The 20,073-nt window shown below is 38.3% G+C and overlaps 5 protein-coding genes across 5 annotated transcripts; all 5 read right to left on the reverse strand.

The window, feature by feature from the left end:
• Nucleotides 1–763: 763 nt before the first annotated feature.
• On the reverse strand, nucleotides 764–2,246 carry LOC122989057 (trace amine-associated receptor 13c-like). Its single transcript, XM_044361736.1, has 2 exons — nucleotides 2,077–2,246; nucleotides 764–1,571 (listed from the first exon to the last, which is right to left on the reverse strand). Exons 1-2 carry the CDS (start codon nucleotides 2,244–2,246, stop codon nucleotides 764–766), a joined length of 978 nt encoding a protein of 325 aa, XP_044217671.1.
• A 1,822-nt stretch (nucleotides 2,247–4,068) lies between these two features.
• On the reverse strand, nucleotides 4,069–5,551 carry LOC122989058 (trace amine-associated receptor 13c-like). Its single transcript, XM_044361738.1, has 2 exons — nucleotides 5,382–5,551; nucleotides 4,069–4,876 (listed from the first exon to the last, which is right to left on the reverse strand). Exons 1-2 carry the CDS (start codon nucleotides 5,549–5,551, stop codon nucleotides 4,069–4,071), a joined length of 978 nt encoding a protein of 325 aa, XP_044217673.1.
• A 2,295-nt stretch (nucleotides 5,552–7,846) lies between these two features.
• On the reverse strand, nucleotides 7,847–9,340 carry LOC122989059 (trace amine-associated receptor 8a-like). Its single transcript, XM_044361739.1, has 2 exons — nucleotides 9,171–9,340; nucleotides 7,847–8,682 (listed from the first exon to the last, which is right to left on the reverse strand). Exons 1-2 carry the CDS (start codon nucleotides 9,338–9,340, stop codon nucleotides 7,872–7,874), a joined length of 981 nt encoding a protein of 326 aa, XP_044217674.1. The 3' UTR covers nucleotides 7,847–7,871.
• A 2,660-nt stretch (nucleotides 9,341–12,000) lies between these two features.
• LOC122989060 (trace amine-associated receptor 13c-like) lies at nucleotides 12,001–13,574 on the reverse strand. Its single transcript, XM_044361740.1, has 2 exons — nucleotides 13,405–13,574; nucleotides 12,001–12,905 (listed from the first exon to the last, which is right to left on the reverse strand). Exons 1-2 carry the CDS (start codon nucleotides 13,572–13,574, stop codon nucleotides 12,098–12,100), a joined length of 978 nt encoding a protein of 325 aa, XP_044217675.1. The 3' UTR covers nucleotides 12,001–12,097.
• Nucleotides 13,575–18,521: 4,947 nt separating this feature from the next.
• Nucleotides 18,522–20,005, reverse strand: LOC122989061 (trace amine-associated receptor 13c-like). Its single transcript, XM_044361741.1, has 2 exons — nucleotides 19,833–20,005; nucleotides 18,522–19,332 (listed from the first exon to the last, which is right to left on the reverse strand). Exons 1-2 carry the CDS (start codon nucleotides 20,003–20,005, stop codon nucleotides 18,522–18,524), a joined length of 984 nt encoding a protein of 327 aa, XP_044217676.1.
• Between the last annotated feature and the right edge of the window lie 68 nt (nucleotides 20,006–20,073).

Genomic DNA, 20,073 nt, shown 5'->3' on the forward strand with positions numbered 1-20,073 from the left:
TAATGATTACTCAGAGTCTATTATATGTAAAGGTTCAGACAACCCTGAAATCAAAGCAACTAAATGGGATTCAGCCATCATTCCTTTTATTATTTACATCTTCTTACTGTAACATGTCCAAATGTTTTCTGTGAAAAAAGGTCTATAAGGACCTTTCAACAGTCTGGACAATTTCACTTCACTAGTTGTGGTTGTGTCATGCACCATAGTGTCTTGTATTATTCAAAATTCAAATATATTATTTAACTGTAAAAACAGTAAAATTCCTAAACACTAGGAATTATGAATACATCACAAAAAAGTTATATTTTTTGTTTTGTTTTGCAATTAGTCAGTTTTTACTGTATTCATTATTTAGTATTTGAATATTTATTCTACTGTTCAGTGTCCTGATAAAAATATCAATTTGGCCTTTTATATCACAACACCAATTTCACAACAATGTATTTCAGTTTGTGCATACAAGGATGGAAAAAGCTTTCACGCAGATGTGGATACTTATCAGTTTTATTCTTTTCTACATAATCATTGCATTTATCAGGGATTCTCGACACTCTGGATACAACACATGATCTTTTTGCTGTCTTTCCCAAGTTAATATATTTACTGGATGTCACAACACCATCGTTTCACTGTGTTCTTTAAAAAGCATTCTGAACTGGTGTGTACAGTTGACAAAACAAAACAAATTTACTTCATCTTCAATCAAACTGAATTCACCTTGATAAAATAAGTCAGTTTATATACAGTATATGGCTATTTTCTACATTATCTTGGCCTCACAGGAACCTGGCTGCAGTATTTGAAGGCTGACAATGAGTTTAATTGATTTTCTGAACCAGGGGTAGAAAAAGGCATAGATCAGAGGATTTAAACTGGAGTTACAAAAAAATAGCCAAACTTCAGGTGATGAACCATCAACTGTGTTGTCCTGTCCTGCTAGAGAAGGACAGTAGTACGGACATAAACAAAGTATAAACACAAGTAGGACAATGCCAAGAGTTCTAGCAGCCCTCATCTCAGATTTCTTTGCAACTACAATCAGAGTTCTTGATTTGTCAGCTACAATTTGAGACCGCATGACACGTGCCTGTGACACAGCCACCACAAACACTCTCATATAGAGAACTATGATAACAGTAACAGGGCTGAAAAAGGTCAGAATAAAGTCTACTGCCCCTGATATGTAGCTTATGATAAGTGTACATTCTTGGGGGCAGGGATTTAACATATCTATTTGTAACAAGTGATCTTTTAGTATTATGAAGTTGTAGATAACAGAACAGATCCAACACAAAGACACACAGATTTTAGCTCTTCTTGGCGTTATCATGGAAGAATAGTGCAGAGGGGCACAAATGGCCACATAACGATCCACTGATATGAGCACCATGCTTCCGACAGAGGAGGATGTGAGGATAAAGGTCAACAAGAATGAGAGAGCACATGTGATTTCACCCAGAAACCAGCAGGAGTGCAGGGCAATTGCAGCTGGCATCACTGCAAGGCCCACAAGCAAGTCAGACACAGCCAGGGAGAGGAGGAAGACATTGGTGGAGGTGTGAAGCTGCCTGGAGTGAGAGATTATGTTTATGCTGATTAGTGATAGTATCCTCATATTCATCATATTCAGTCCATGACACAATGAACATGAAGTTAGATCACAGCAAATACTCTGAGAAAACAGAATATTTTACTGTCATAGACACAATATGAAAACCAAACTCAACATGCAAAATAAATCTTCACACTTTCTGTTTAGCAGAAATGGAGATTATCATGACTACTGCCATTCTGACACCTTTATACAGAGAATCCCATTAAGAATGACATTTTCATTTACAAGTTAATGTATTAAGACTTTTAGCCTGTTTTAGCTTTTTAGAAACACATTCAAAAAGCTTGTATGCAAGGATGGACTAAGGGCCAAAGTTGGTCTTATATAATATAATTTAAAAAGGCATAATTTTATGAAAACTGATGTTCAATTCTTTTACCTAACAGTTAAACTACCCCAACACTGCTACCTGTTATTACACACTACCAGCTGTAATAATTCAAGGAAAGCATCTGTGCCTGAAATGAGAGATGGAGATTACAACCAACAGGTTGAGTATCACAGTGAGCAGAGTGATGCAGTACAGCAGCGTTTTGATGAGCGTGGCTTTGGTAGAAACAGGCGTTGACGTGCAGGAGGTGTTGAGGGGACGGGTGCAGAGCTCTGCTTGTTTCGGTGTCTCTACCATCGTCAGAGGAAGTGACTACAGATCTGAACAGAGAGCTGATGAGGTCTAGCAGCCCTCTGACTCACTTCTTCATGACATCAGTTATCTAACTTATTTAACACACTCCCATCTGTTTTTCCCTCCAACTCCTCCTACTCACCAATTTTTGCTCCTTTCCCCATTTCATCATTCATTTCCTCTTTCAAACAATATTTATCCTCATCACTCACACCCTGGTTTTCCTCCTTATCCTTATTTGTCTAGTTATTGTCCAGACATTGCCAAGATGGACATAATAATACTATGTTAAATAAAACACTAAATGTCACAGAACTACTACTGTCTACCAAAGAAATAGCCCCTATGAATGTCAGACCACACAACTTTGAGCAGGTTCCAATTAAAATTTAGTCCAGACCAGAGTCCATTCAATACAAATAGCAGTAAATACTGTCCATAGATGACATAAACCACCCCATAATAAAATGATGGTTGTCCCAGCCACCATGTTAGTCCCTATAACTTGAGAGAGAGAGAACCCCCAGGATCTTTTTTAACAGTACTAAAAATTGAAGGAAATCTGTGAAACATTACAATGCCACCTCTGTATAAACATCAGTGTTGACAATTTTCTTTTACTTAAAAACTTCAGTGTGTGTTTATATGTTTGTGTAGTGTTGAACTGGTAACTGAAGGAATCATGGTATGTTAACTTTATTTTTCTTATTTTGAGAATGTCCATTCTACAAGGTGTAGAACAGTGTGAGTGTCAATAATATCAGCAGTCCATCAAAACTGAATATGCCACACAAGAATTTGTTTAATTTTTATGGACATGTCAACTTTATTCCATGCAGTTTGATTTTTAGTCAGACCATTAAACAGACAGGACCATGAAGACTGAACGTCTATTACTGATTTCCCTTTTCTAATAGGAAACCTGCACTACAACCTACAGCAGCCGGTGTTTGGTGACAATGAAGTTTATGTGAAACATATTTTAATTATTCTTAGTCTTCCTGTTGCTTTAAAAATATCTTTATAATTTTTGGTTGAGTAATAAAAGGCCAGATTATATAATAATGATTACTCAGAGTCTATTATATGTAAAGGTTCAGACAACCCTGAAATCAAAGCAACTAAATGGGATTCAGCCATCATTCCTTTTATTATTTACATCTTCTTACTGTAACATGTCCAAATGTTTTCTGTGAAAAAAGGTCTATAAGGAGCTTTCAACAGTCTGGACAATTTCACTTCACTAGTTGTGGTTGTATCATGCACCATAGTGTCTTGTATTATTCAAAGTTCAAATATATTACTTAATTGTAAAAACAATAAAATTCCTAAACACTAGGAATTATGAATACATCACAAAAAAGCTATATTTTTTGTTTTGTTTTGCAATTAGTCAGTTTTTACTGTCTTCATTATTTAGTATTTGAATATTTATTCTACTGTTCAGTGTCCTGATAAAAATATCAATTTGGCCTTTTATATCACAACACCAATTTCACAACAATGTATGTTAGTTTGTGCGTACAAGGATGGAAAAAGCTTTCACGCAGATGTGGATACTTATCAGTTTTATTCTTTTCTACATAATCATTGCATTTGTCAGGGATTCTCGACACTCTGGACAAAACACATGATCTTTTTGCTGTCTTTCCCAAGTTAATATATTTACTGGATGTCACAACACCATCGTTTCACTGTGTTCTTTAAAAAGTATTCTGAACTGATGTGTACAGCTGACAAAACAAAACAAATTTACTTCACCTTCAATCAAACTGAATTCACCTTGATAAAATAAGTAAGTTTATATACAGTATTTGGCTATTTTCTACATTATCTTGGCCTCACAGGAACCTGGCTGCAGTATTTGAAGGCTGACAATGAGTTTAATTGATTTTCTAAACCAGGGGTAGAAAAAGGCATAGATCAGAGGATTTAAACTGGAGTTACAATGAAATAGCCAAAGTTGAGCGAATGAACCATCAACTGTGTTGTCCTGTCCTGCTAGAGAAGGACAGTAGTATGGACAGAGACAAAGTATAAACACAAGTAGGACAATGCCAAGAGTTCTAGCAGCCCTCATCTCAGATTTCTTTACAACTACAGTCAGAGTTCTTGATTTGTCAGCTACAATTTGAGACCGCATGACACGTGCCTGTGACACAGCCACCACAAACACCCTCATATAGAGAACTATGATAACAGTAACAGGGCTGAAAAAGGTCAGAATAAAGTCTACTGCCCCTGATATGTAGCTTATGATAAGTGTACATTCTTGGGGGCAGGGATTTAACATATCTATTTGTAACAAGAAATCTTTTAGTATTGTGAAGTTGTAGAGAACAGAACAGATCCAACACAAAGACACACAGATTTTAGCTCTTCTTGGCGTTATCATGGAAGAATAGTGCAGAGGGGCACAAATGGCCACATAACGATCCACTGATATGAGCACCATGCTTCCGACAGAGGAGGATGTGAGGATAAAGGTCAACATGAATGAGAGAGCACATGTGATTTCATCCAGAAACCAGCAGGAGTGCAGGGCAATTGCAGCTGGCATCATTGCAAGGCCCACAAACAAGTCAGACACAGCCAGGGAGAGGAGGAGGACATTGGTGGAGGTGTGGAGCTGCCTGGAGTGAGAGATTATGATTATGCTGATTAGTGATGGTATTTTCACGTGCCTCATATTCAGTCCATGACACAATGAACATGAAGTTAGATCAAAGCAAATATTGTCAGAATACAGAATATTTTACTTTTATAGACACAATATGAAAACCAAACTCTACATGCAAAATAAATCTTCACACTTTCTGTTTAGCAGAAATGGAGATTATCATGACTACTGTCATGCTGACACCTTTATACAGAGAAGCCCATTAAGAATGACATTTTCATTTACAAGTTAATGTATTAAGATCTTTAGCCTGTTTTAGCTTTTTAGAAACACATTCAAAAAGCTTGTATGCAAGGATGGACTAAGGGCCAAAGTTGGTCTTATATCATAGAATTTAAAAAAGCATAATTTTATGAAAACTGATGTTCAATTCTTTTACCTAACAGTTAAACTACCCCAACACTGCTACCTGTTATCACACACTACCAGCTGTAATAATTCAAGGAAAGCATCTGTGCCTGAAATGAGAGATGGAGATTACAACCAACAGGTTGAGTATCACAGTGAGCAGAGCGATGCAGTACAGCAGCGTTTTGATGAGCGTGGCTTTGGTAGAAACAGGCGTTGACGTGCAGGAGGTGTTGAGGGGACGGGTGCAGAGCTCTGCTTGTTTCGGTGTCTCTACCATCGTCAGAGGAAGTGACTACAGATCTGAACAGAGAGCTGATGAGGTCTAGCAGCCCTCTGACTCACTTCTTCATGACATCAGTTATTTAACTTATTTAACACACTCCCATCTGTTTTTCCCTCCAACTCCTCCTACTCACCAATTTTTTGCTCCTTTCCCCATTTCATCATTCATTCCCTCTTTCAAACAGTATTTATCCTCATCACTCACACCCTGGTTTTCCTCCTTATCCTTATTTGTCTAGTTATTGTCCAGACATTGCCAAGATGGACATAATAATACTATGTTAAATAGAACACTAAATGTCACAGAACTACTACTGTCTACCAAAGAAATAGCCCCTATGAATGTCAGACCACACAACTTTGAGCAGGTTCCAATTAAAATTTAGTCCAGACCAGAGTCCATTCAATACAAATAGCAGTAAATACTGTCCATAGATGACATAAACCACCTCATAATAAAATGATGGTTGTCCCAGCCACCATGTTAGTCCCTATACCTTGAGAGAGAGAGAACCTCCAGGATCTTTTTTAACAGTACTAAAAATTGAAGGAAATCTGTGAAACATTACAACGCCACCTCTGTATAAACATCAGTGTTGACAATTTTCTTTTACTTAAAAACTTCAGTGTGTGTTTATATGTTTAGTAGTGTTGAACTAGTAACTGAAGGAATCATGGCATGTTAACTTTTAATTTTCTTATTTTGAGAATGTCCATTCTACAAGGTGTAGAACAGTGTGAGTGTCAATAATATCAGCAGTCGATCGAACCTAAATATGCCACACAAAAATTTGTTTAATTTTTATGGACATGTCAACTTTATTCCATGCAGTTTGATTTTTAGTCAGACCATTAAACAGACAGGACCATGAAGACTGAATGTCTATTACTGATTTCCCTTTTCTAATAGGAAACCTGCACTACAACCTACAGCAGCCGGTATTTGGTGACAATGAAGTTTATGTGAAACATATTTTAATTATTCTTAGTCTTTCTATTGCTTTAAAATTATCTTTATAATTTTTGGTTGAGTAATAAAAGGCCAGATTATATAATAATGATTACACAGAGTCTATTGTATTTAAAGGTTCAGACAACCCTGAAATCAAAGCAACTAAATGGGATTCAGCCATCATTCCTTTTATTATTTACATCTTCTTACTGTAACATGTCCAAATGTTTTCTGTGAAAAAAGGTCTATAAGGAGCTTTCAACAGTCTGGACAATTTCACTTCACTAGTTGTGGTTGTATCATGCACCGTAGTGTCTTGTATTATTCAAAATTCAAATATATTACTTGACTGTAAAAATAATAAAATTCCTAAACACTAGGAATTATGAATACATCACAAAAAGCTATATTTTTTGTTTTGTTTTGCAATTAGTCTGTTTTTACTGTCTTCATTATTTAGTATCTGAATATTTATATTAATGTTTAGTCTCCTAACAAAAATATCAATTTGGCCTTTTACATCACAACACTGATTTCACAACAATATATTTTAGCGCTATATGTGAAGTTTAATTTGTGCATAAAAGTCTGGAAAAAAATTCACGCACATGTGGATACTTGTCTGTTTTATTCTTTTCTTCATAATCATGCCATTTGTCAGGGATCCTCGACAGTCTGGACACAACACATCACATTTAGCAAACTGGAAAAGACATTTAATTGTATATTGAAAACAGCAATGTCATATTGTTTAAGTCATTTTTGGTGTACCATACTTTTAAGAATTACAGGTGCCTGTATAACACATGTGCAGCTTCTAGTATGTTGGTAACATAGGCCTCAATTACACAGGTCATGACATTCATTATATTTGGCCATTCAGTAGACTTTAGCCAAATCATGCATTTTTCTTTTTTCTTTGCAATATTTAGGCAACTACAGAACCTCATTCCTTATATATGTACATATATATATTCTATATATGTATATATATATATATATATATATATATATATATATATATATAGCAGATATTGTTCTGTTTTTAAAGTATAGTAAGATTAAACTGTAAGAGTAACTATTGAATAGTCTATAAACACAAGCTGTTAAAACTCCATCATCTACACTGGCAAAATGTTTTTTTTTTAAATAGTTCATGTTCTCAATATATGCCTTTTTGCTGTCTTTCCCAAGTTAATATATTTACTGGATGTCACAACACCATCGTTTCACTGTGTTCTTTAAAAAGTATTCTGAGCTGATGTGTACAGTTGACAAAACAAAACAAATTTACTTCACCTTCAATTACACTGAATTCATCTTAATGAAATAAGTCAGTTTATATACAGTATATGGCTATTTTCTACATTATCTTGGCCTCACAGGAACCTGGCTGCAGTATTTGAAGGCTGACAATGAGTTTAATGGCTTTTCTAAACCAGGGGTAGAAAAAGGCATAGATCAGAGGATTTAAAGTGGAGTTACAACAAAAAAGCCAAACTTCAGGTGATGAACCATCATCTGTGGTGTCCTGTCCTGCTAGAAAAGGACAGTAGTATGGACAGAGACAAAGTATAAACACAAGTAGGATAATGCCAAGAGTTCTAGCAGCCCTCATCTCAGATTTCTTTGCAACTACAATCAGAGTTCTTGATTTGTCAGCTACAATTTGAGACCGCATGACACGTGCCTGTGACACAGCCACCACAAACACTCTCATATAGAGAACTATAATAACAGTAACAGGGCTGAAAAAGGTCAGAATAAAGTCTACTGCCCCTGATATATAGCTTATGATAAGTGTACATTCTTGTGGGCAGGGATTTAACATATCTGTTTGGGACAAGTGATCTTTTAGTATTATGAAGTTGTAGATAACAGAACAGATCCAACACAAAGACACACAGATTTTAGCTCTTCTTTGCGTTATCATGGAAGAATAGTGCAGAGGGGCACAAATGGCCACGTAACGGTCAACTGATATGAGCACCATGTTACCAACAGAGGAGGAGGTGAGAATAGAGCTCAACAAGATCCAGAGAGCACATGTAATTTTATCAAGAAACCAGCAGGACAGCAGCGTGGCAACTGAAGTTGGCATCAGTACAAGGCCCACAAGCAAGTCAGACACAGCCAGGGAGAGGAGGAAGACATTGGTAGAGGTGTGGAGCTGCCTGGAGTGGGAGATTATGATTATGCTGATTAGTGGTAGTATCCTCATGTTCATCATATTCAGTCCATGACACAATGAAAATGAAGTTAGATCACTGCAAATATTGTGAGAATAGAGAATATTTTACAACAATATAAAAACATACTTTAAATGCAAAATAAATCTCTACACTTTCTGTTTGGCAGAAAAAGAGATTATCATGACTACTGCTATTGTGACATCTTTAATCTCATTAAGAATGACATTTTCATTTACAAGTTAAAGTAGTAAGATCTTTAGCTTGTTTTAATTTTTTAAAAACACATTCAAAGAGCTTATACTTTATACAGGGTGGACCAATAGCCAAAGTTGGTCTTATAACAGAATTTGAGAGAGCATAATTTATGAAAACTGATGTTGAGTTCTTTCCACTAAATGTTAAACTGCCCCAACACCTCTACATGCTATTACACATTACCAGCCTTAATAATTCAATAAAAGCATCTGTACCTGAAGTAACAGATGGAGATTACAACCAACAGGTTGAGCGTCACAGTTAGCAGAGCGATGCAGTACAGCAGTGTTTTGATGAGCATGGCTTTGGGAGAAACAGGCATCGACGTGCAGGAGGTGTTGAGGGGAAGGGTGCAGAGCTCTGTTCGTTCCAGTGTCTCTACCATCGTCAGAGGAAGTGACTACAGATCTGAACAGAGTGCTGATGAGGTCTAGCAGCCCCCCATTCACTTCTTCATGACATCATTTATTTAACTCTCATCTTCTTCATTTCCATTGCCCTTCCTTTTACCCTCCCTATTTTCCTCTTCATATACTCCCATCTGCTGCCCCCCCCCCCAACTCCTCTTACTCACCAACTTTTGCTCTGGTGCCAAGTCTGGGCCTCCCTCAACCTCCCTCAACCTCCCGCAGCCCACTTCCGCTCCACTGGCCCTAGATTGGCTGTGTAGAGGTGAACTAAGAGGTTATGGTCAGTGGACACAGTAAAAATGGCCCCCCACAGATAGCCCTTGAACTTTTCAGTGACTGCCCAGTTACGTACTAAAAGCTCTAGCTTGAATGAGCTATAGCTTTAGTCATTCCTCTCAGTAGGTAGTAGACTGCAGCTTGTGTAGGCAATTATCCTCTCTTTACCATCCTGGACCTGGTAAAGTACTGCCCCTAGGCCCACTCAAAGTCGTAATTACCATAAGCCAGTATAGGTACCTGTAGGAGGACTTGCTTTAGCTGGTCAAAACTCTGCTGACACTCTTGACTCCACTGGACTGGATTTCTGTAACCCCTTTCCTCGAAGGAGGAAGTTGTGTTTTTGCATGGACAGGAATGAATCATCAGTAGTAAACAGCAAAACCTTAGAAGTAGCGTATCTGTTTCAATGTTGCTTGTACTGTCCAGTCTCTCACTGCTGTTGTCTTTTCTGGATCTGTAGCCACCCTCTGATTGCTAACAACATGGCCCAGAATCCTCACCTCCTTTCTGAAGAGACGACACTTTTGGGGCTGTGGCATGAGACAGTGCTGTTTAAGTCACTGAAAAGCATGCTCCAAATGCTGTAGGTGACTGTCAGAAGAAGGAGAATCATCCAAATATATTAATAAATATTCACCTTTGCATCAGGTGCAAGGTCAGGTCACACCTCCAGCCAGTCAGAGTATGGCTTCCAAAACAGCCTTCTGGAGGACAGAGGGGAATCTTGGCTAAAAGGAAAGATGAATTTAGAGAAATCTAAACAACTTTTGGTGAATAAAATGTTACAGATATGTTTAAAATAGACTGTATTTATGAAAATTATTCAAAACAGCCATAATACCAGATCTTCAATCATATGTTCTGTGGATTAGCAGTTTCAGTTGTCTAAACTAAATTCAACCCCCTTTAAACCAGAGGGTGACAGGAAATGCTAATCTAGCCAAATGCTAAGTTACAGAGGAGCAGCAGCTTCCCTATTTTATTACAGCAACATCATGTGTATCAAATTTGTAATTTCATAAGAAACAAACAAACAAACAAAAAAGATATTAATGACAGAGTGAGGTGGTTAAGAGTTGTCATATATTTTGTCCTGACAAAAAAAACTACAATATATGTAATTCTCCATGTTGGAAATGGAGTATTACCACATTGTCTACAGTACAGTCAAATTACAGCTGAAATTATACTCCTAAAACAGAAATCAATATGACAATAAATAACTAAATAATTTAGGCGTACAGTTAATTACTATTTTCATAATTTATTAATTTCTTAATAATCTTTTCGATCAAATCATGAACTGATTAATTGTCAAGTTAATAAAAAAACAAAAAATATTGAGAAATGTCCATGACAGTTTCCCGGGGCCCAAGGTGACATCTTCAAATTGAACAGAGAAGCAGCACATTCTCACACTTGAGAAGCTGGAAACAGGAAATGTTGTCAATGTCACACTGTTTAATTAATTGGCTTACTGTGTCAGCACTAAATAGAGTTCAGCTATTAATTTATCAAGCAATATTTTTTGAAACTATGACGTATATTTTCTTTGTGATGTACTATATGACTTCTCATTTTGTTAACATTTTGACAGATCTTTTTTAACAGTCCCCAGAATTGCAGAATAAAGAAAATCTGTGAAAACATTAAAATCCCGTGTATAAACATCATTGTTCACAATTTTCCCTTTTTTAAAGATTCAGTGTGTGTGTATATGTTTGTGTCGTGTTGAACTGGTAACTGAAGGATTCATGGTATGTCAACTTTCTCTTTCTAATTCTGAGAATTTTGTATTTTATGAACATGTCACAAACATACAATATTCTTTTGTTTTGTTTTGTCTTCTTTATCTAGTTTTCCTGACACAAAAATATCAATTTGACCTTTTATATCACAAAACCAATTTCACAACAATGTATTTTAGCGTTATGTGAAGTTTAGTTTGTTTGTACGAGTCTGTGAAAAAGATGTCACCCAGATTAGATACTTATCACTTTTATTCTTTTCTACATAATCATGCTATTTGTCAGGGATCCTCAACAGTCTGGACACAACACATCATCACATTTACCAATTGGAAAAAACATAATTTAATTGCAAATTTAAGACAGCAGTGTCACATTCTTTTAGTCATTTTTGTTTGCCATACCTCAAAGAATTACAGGCACCTGTATAACACATGCGCAACTTATAGTGAATTGATAACAGGTGTCAGTTACACAAATCATGACATTCATTATATTTGGCCATTTAGAAGACTTTAGCCAAATAATATATTTTTTTCTTTGAATATTTAGGCTATACATACAGCAGATATTGTTCTATTTTTAAAGTACAGTAATGATGTGTACAATTGACAAAACAAAACACATGTACTCCACCTTGAATTATACTGAATTCATCCTAATACAATAAATCAGTTTATATACAGTAGGCTATATGGCTATTTTCTACATTATCTTGGCCTCACAGGAACCTGGCTGCAGTATTTGAAAGGTGAAAATGAGTTTAATGGCTTTTCTAAACCAGGGGTAGAAAAAGGCATAGATCAGAGGATTTAAACTGGAGTTACAATAAAATAGCCAAAGTTGAGCGAATGAACCATCAAATGTGGTGTCCTGTCCTGCTAGAGAAGGACAGTAGTACGGACAGAGACAAAGTATAAACACAAGTAGGACAATGCCAAGAGTTCTAGCAGCCCTCATCTCAGATTTCTTTGCAACTACAGTCAGAGTTCTTGATTTGACAGCTACAATTTGAGACCGCATGACACGTGCCTGTGACACAGACACCACAAACACTCTCATATAGAGAACTATGATAACAGTAACAGGGCTGAAAAAGGTCAGAATAAAGTCTACTGCCCCTGATATGTAGCTTATGATAAGTGTACATTCTTGGGGGCAGGGATTTAACATATCTATTTGTAACAAGTGATCTTTTAGTATTATGAAGTTGTAGATAACAGAACAGATCCAACACAAAGACACACAGATTTTAGCTCTTCTTGGCGTTATCATGGAAGAATAGTGCAGAGGGGCACAAATGGCCACGTAACGGTCAGCTGATATGAGCACCATGCTTCCAACAGAGGAGGATGTGAGGATAAAGGTCAACAAGAATGAGAGAGCACATGTGATTTCATCCAGAAACCAGCAGGAGTGCAGGGCAATTGCAGCTGGCATCACTGCAAGGCCCACAAGCAAGTCAGACACAGCCAGGGAGAGGAGGAAGACATTGGTGGAGGTGTGGAGCTGCCTGCAATGGGAGATTATGATTATGCTGATTAGTGGTAGTATCCTCATATTCATCATATTCAGTCCATGACACAATGAAAATGAAGTTAGATCACAGCAAATACTCTGAGAAAACAGAATATTTTACTTTTATAGACACAATATGAAAACCAAACTCAACATGCAAAATAAATCTTCACACTTTCTGTTTAGCAGAAATGGAGATTATCATGACTACTGCCATTCTGACACCTTTATACAGAGAAGCCCATTAAGACAAGTTAATGTATTACGATCTTTAGCCTGTTTTAGCTTTTTAGAAACACATTCAAAAAGCTTGTATGCAGGGTGGACAAGTAGCCAAAGTTGGTCTTATAGCATAGAATTTAAAAAAGCATAAATTTCATTTTATGAAAATTGATGCTCAATTCTTTTAACAAACAGTTAAACCACCAGTTAAACACCTCTACCTGTTCTTACACTCTACCAGCTGTAACGATTTAAAAAAAAAGCATCTGTGCCTGAAATGAGAGATGGAGATTACAACCAACAGGTTGAGTATCACAGTGAGCAGAGCGATGCAGTACAGCAGCGTTTTGATGAGCGTGGCTTTGGTAGAAACAGGCGTTGACATACAGGAGGTGTTGAGGGGAAGGGTGCAGAGCTCTGCTTGTTTCAGTGTCTCTACCATCGTCAGAGGAAGTGACTACAGATCTGAACAGAGAGCTGATGAGGTCTAGCAGCCCTCTGACTCACTTCTTCATGACATCAGTTATTTAACTCTCATGTTTTTCATTTCCATCGTCCTTCCTTTTACCCTCCCACTTTTCCCCTTCACACACTTCCATCTACCCCCCCCCCCCTACTCACCAGTTTTGCTCCCTGTCATCATTTGTCTAGTTATTGACCAGACATTGCCAGGATGGACATAATAATACCGTGTTAAAGAAAACACTAAATGTCACAGAACTACTACTGTCTACCAAAGAAAAAGCCCCTATGAATGTCAAACCACACAACTTTAAGAAGGCTCCAATTAAAATTTAGTCCAGACCAGAGTCCATTCAATACAAATAGCAGTAAATACTGTCCATAGATGACATAACCCACCCCATACTAAAATGATGGTTGTCCCAGCCACCATGTTAGTCCCTATACCTCGGAGAGAGAACCTCCAGTTTAGGTCGACATGAATGACGAAACTGCTACCAACCCTCCTTGTGAGGATCCAGGTGGAGTCCCCTGTGTCTTTTCAACCCAGTCGCCAGAATAAAGCATTGGCATTGTACGTTTCTGCAAACCACAGATACGTTAGGGTTAGGGAAAGATTATGGTTTGAGTTAAAATAAAATATATTAAAAAATAAAAACAGCTGCAAATGTCCCAACATCTCACTGAAACTGGACACACGCACGCAATTGCTCACTGAAATTTGCATGTACATAGCCGGCCAATCAGGATGCATCTACTGATTATATGCATCCAACACCCTATATAAGCGGCGTTTCGCTGCCACTCACCATCCAAAACCACTTCACTGAACAGCTTGGGAGCAGCCAGGTCCATCAGTAGAGGGCTTCGCCTGTGGATATAGAACTAGGGTTACAATATTGTAACCTTCGTTCTATCTCACACGGGCTCTGCCCTCTACTGGACTCTATGGGTGCAGTAGGCGGAGCCTGAAGAATGTACACCCTGCCATGCCACATCATCAGACTGCCTCACTGAGCCCAGCCAACCACAGGTTTAGTTGCTGTGGCCCCTTTATAATCCCAGCCGCTTAGCGGAGCAGTAGGGGGCCCAACCCAGTCCAGTTAACATGGACCAGAGCTGGGTGAAAAAAATGACCTAACCTCACAGGGGTCATAGGTCATATACTGAGGACCTTGTACACCCCATTTCCAGAGTCCTCTTGGATCACGGGAGAATGCCTGCTTATAATTGCCGGGGGGGGTCAGGTAAACACAGCTGACACACACACCACACTTTTCACAAGTCCTGAGTCGCACCTGCAAACTCAGACCTTGAAAAGGAGCCCATCATGGCCAAGAGATAGAACCTTATGAATGGACAAGGCGTAGACCAGGATGCTGCCGTGCATTTGACTGGCATAAAGGTCCACTACCGCCCTCCTGAAGTGGTTCCAAATGTACTAGACCACCTCAGGGTGCAGCACTCACTCCTCTGGCAGAGGGCTGCTCCTCAACATGAGGTCAGCGCCCCTGTTCACCAGTGTTCACGTGGAGGGCTCTCAGAGAGAAGGTGTTCTGAGGCCCACACCAACATGTTCTCCACTATCTTCAAAAGGGCTGTGGACCAGACTCTGCCCTGCCTGTTGATATAGGCAACTGTGGTGTGGTTGTCTGTTCTCATCAACATGTCTCCCCTGAACTAGAGTCTGGAAGTGTTGGAGAAGCAGGAGCACCACCTGAAGTTCGAGGAGGTTGATGTGTCAGTTTTCCCCTGAAGGCCATACACCACCTATCACTCTCCCCAGACAGATGCCTCCCCCCACCCTGTCAGGGACACATCTGTGAACACTGCTATATAGGAGGTCACTTGGCCTAGCGGTGTCCCTGCCAACAGATACTGTGGGGACCCCCAAGAGTGCAGGTACTCCTGCACTGATTGGGGGTCTTCACCAAGCGATGCTTGTGCCTCTGTGGAGCTGGCAAACCACTGTTGCAGGCAGCGCATGTGCAGGAACCCCAGTGGAATAACTGGATGGCTCGCTTCCATGAGCCCCAATGCCTGTCAAAGTTTTCACTGCCACTCCCCACCTCAGTCTGAGGACTGCCTTCTGCAGGGCCGTCCTTCTGGGTTCTGACAGAACAGCGCGTAGCCTGGCCAAATCAAGCACAATGAAAAAGTTCCTGGAGGAAGCGCTCTGCACAGTACACGAAGCGGTGGCTGCATCATGATGTTCTCTGCTTGGTCCCCTCCGAGGCAGTTGAAGCAGAAGTGATGCACGGCAGCGGTGGCAATGAGACAGGGGCATGGCGGGCAGGAACGAAAAGTTACCAGCAACTCCATCCCTGGAGAAGAGTGATCAGTTAGCTGATTCGCTGTCGCTGAAGAAAAGAGGATGGTAAGCGGCAGCAAGACGATACTTATATAGGGTGCAGACAAACATAATCAGTAGGCGCATCCTGATTGGCCAGCTACGTACATACAAATTTCAGTGAGCGATTACATGCTTGTGATTGGAGGGGAGTATTACCCTTAGAGTCCAGTAGAGGGCCGAGCCTGTGTCATTTGCAGAAAAGTACAATGCCAAATTTTGTTCTGGCAACCAGGCTGGTCTGTTCCTTGGGTAGTTCAGAATCAATGTCAGTTTGGCACAATTCAGAAACATTAGCACCAAACTAGTCTAACCTCATCACAGCCTCCTGAGCATGGTGATCTGACTATACAACTGAATCAGGATTGGTAAGCTCGAACATGGGCACAGGAATCAACTAGGCTAGCAAAAACCTGGTACTGCCTGCTACCCTGACCTGTCAACCCACTCCAACCCTCCTGGTCTCCTGGACAGGGACTGTCTTCTTCTGTTGGTGTAGGAGGTACACTGCCAAGGCATAAACATCAGTTATTCCTGTGCATCTTTTGCAGAGGCTGTTCCTTGCCCTCCTGACGGTCACAAATAAATTATGATCAAACATGAGGAGAACTATAGATTGGAATTTTTATAACAGCATGTGGCATTATATCTGTCTAACTAAGTATTGATGAAAATATATTTATCAAAAATAGTTCTATTTTTGAGAAAGGTTATTAGATTATCTGGTTGATTATTAAACTGAAAGTAGTGTAAACAAATAAAATGATAATTTATCAAGCAATAGTTTTTTAAAACTATGCAGTATATTCTCTTTTTGATGTATTGTATGCCTTCTCATTTTGTGAACACTTTGACAGATCTTTTTTAACATTCCCAGAAATTGCACAACAGGGAAAATCTGTGAAACATTAAAACGCCCCTCTGTATAAACATCAGTGTTGACAATTTTCTTTTTCTTAAAAACTTAAGTGTGTTTATATGTTTGTGTAGTGCTGAACTGGTAACTGAAGGAATATGTTAACTTTTAATTTTCTTATTTTGAGAATGTCCATTCTACAAAGTGTAGAACATTGTGAGTGTCAATAATATCAGCAGTCCATCAAAACCAAATATGCTGCACAAAAAATTGTTTTTATGAACATGTCAACTTTATTCCATGCAGTTTGATTTTAGTCAGACCATTAAACAGACAGGACCATGGAGACTGAACGTCTATTACTGATTTCCCTTTTCTAATAGGAAACCTGCACTACAACCTACAGCAGCTGGTGTTTGGTGACAACAAAGCTTCTGTAAAATATTCTGACTCTTCCCGTGTCTAAAGAAATTATTTCTGTGTATTTCTGCGTTTCTTGAGTAATATAAGGCCAGATTATATAATAATGATTATTATATAAATATGATCGTATTTAAGGTTCAGACAACCCTGAAACCAAAGCAACTAAATGGGATTCAGCCATCATTCCTTTTATTATTTACATCTTCTTACTGTGACATGTCCAAATGTTTTCTGTGAAAAAAGGTCTATAAGGAGCTTTCAACAGTCTGGACAATTTCACTTCACTAGTTGTGGTTGTTTCATGCATCATAGTGTCTTGTATTATTCAAAATTGAAATATATTACTTAACTGTAAAAACAACAAAATTCATAAACACTAGGAATTATGAATACATCACAAACATAGTTTTTTTTGTTTGTTTGTTTTGCAATTAGTCAGTTTTTACTGTCATTATTTAGTACTTGAATATTTATACTACTGTTCAGTGTCCTGATAAAAATATCAATTTGGCCTTTTATATCACAACACCAATATCACAATGTATTTTAGCAATATATATGAAGTTTAGTTTGTGTGTACAAGACTGGAAAAAGATGTCACACAGATTTGGATTCTTACCAGTTTTATTCTTTTCTACATAATCATGCCGTTTGTCAGGGATCCTCGACAGTCTGGACACAACACATCATCACATTTAGCAAACTGGAAAAGACATTTAATTGAATATTGAAAACAGCAATGTCATATTGTTTAAGTCATTTTTGGTGTACCATACTTTTAAGAATTACAGGTGCCTGTATAACACATGTGCAGCTTCCAGTATGTTGGTAACATAGGCCTCAATTACACATATCATGACATTCATTATATTTGGCCATTCAGTAGACTTTAGCCAAATCATACATTTTTCTTTTTTCTTTGCAATATTTAGGTGATTACAGCACCTCATTCATTATATATACAGCAGATATTGTTCAGTATTGTTCAGTACAGCAAGATTAAACTGTAAGAATATCTATTGAATAGTTTCTTAACAAAGAGTGTTAAATCTCCATAATCTACACTAGCAAATTGTTTATAAAGAAATATAGCTTATGTTCTCAATATGTGTCTTTTTGCTGTCTTTCCCAAGTTAATATATTTACTGGATGTCACAACACCATCGTTTCACTGTGTTCTTTAAAAAGTATTCTGAACTGGTGTGTACAGTTGACAGAACAAAACAAATTTACTTCATCTCCAATCAAACTGAATTCACCTTGATAAAATTAGTCTATATACAGTATATGGCTTTTTTCTACATTATCTTGGCCTCACAGGAACCTGGCTGCAGTATTTGACGGCTGAATATGAGTTTAATTGATTTTCTAAACCAGGGGTAGAAAAAGGCATAGATCAGAGGATTTAAACTGGAGTTACAATAAAATAGCCAAACTTGAGGTGATGAATCATCAAATGTGGTGTCCTGTCCTACTAGAAAAGGACAGTAGAACGGACAGAGACAAAGTATAAACACAAGTAGGACAATGCCAAGAGTTCTAGCAGCCCTCATCTCAGATTTCCTTGCAACTACAATCAGAGTTCTTGATTTGACAGCTACAATTTGAGATCGCATGACATGTGCCTGTGACACAGCCACCACAAACACTCTCATATAGAGAACTATGATAACAGTTACAGGACAAAAAAAGGTCAGAACAAAGTCTACTGCCCCTGAAATGTAGCTTATGATAAGTGTACATTCTTGGGGGCAGGGATTTAATACATCTATTTGTAACAAGTGATCTTTTAGTATTATGAAGTTGTAGATAACAGAACAGATCCAACATAAAGACACACAGATTTTAGCTCTTCTTTGTGTTATCATGGAAGAATAGTGCAGAGGGGCACAAATGGCCACATAACGATCCACTGATATGAGCACCATGCTTCCAACAGAGGAGCATGTGAGGATAGAGCTAAACAAGATCCAGAGAGCACATGTGATTTTATCCAGGATCCAGCAGGACTGCAGTGTGGCGATTGCAGTTGGCATCAGTGCAAGGCCCACAAACAAGTCAGACACAGCCAGGGAGAGGAGGAGGACATTGGTGGAGGTGTGGAGCTGCCTGGAGTGAGAGATTATGATTATGCTGATTAGTGATAGTATCCTCATGTTCATCATATTCAGTCCATGACACGAGATCAAAGCAAATATTGTGAGAAAACAGAATATTTTACTTTCATAGACACAACAATATGAAAACCAAACTCTACATGCAAAATAAATCTCTACGCTTTCTGTTTGGTGGAAATGTAGATTATCATGACTACTGCTATTGTGACACCTTTAGACAGAGAAGCCCATTAAGAATGACATTTTCATTTACAAGTTAAGGTATTAAGACTTTTAGCCTGTTTTTGATTTTTAGAAACACATTCAAAAAGCTTGCATGCAAGGATGGACTAAGGGCCAAAGTTGGTCTTATAGCATAGAATTTAAAAAGGCTTAAATTTCATTTTATGAAAATTGATGCTGAATTCTTTTACCTAACAGTTAAACCACCCCAACACTGCTACCTGCTATTACACACTACTATCTGTAATAATTCAAGGAAAGTATCTGTGCCTGAAATGAGAGATGGAGATTACAACCAACAGGTTGAGTATCACAGTGAGCAGAGCGATGCAGTACAGCAGTGTTTTTATGAGCGTGGCTTTGGTAGAAACAGCAGGCGTTGACATGCAGGAGGTGTTGAGGAGGAGGGTGCAGAGTTCTGCTTGTTTCGGTGTCTCTACCATCGTCAGAGGAAGTGACTACAAATCTGAACAGAGAGTTGATGAGGTCTAGTAGCCCTCTGACTCACTTC

The sequence above is a fragment of the Thunnus albacares genome, chromosome 9 (assembly GCF_914725855.1).
Source record: "Thunnus albacares chromosome 9, fThuAlb1.1, whole genome shotgun sequence".
In the NCBI taxonomy this organism is placed as follows: Eukaryota; Metazoa; Chordata; class Actinopteri; order Scombriformes; family Scombridae; genus Thunnus; species Thunnus albacares.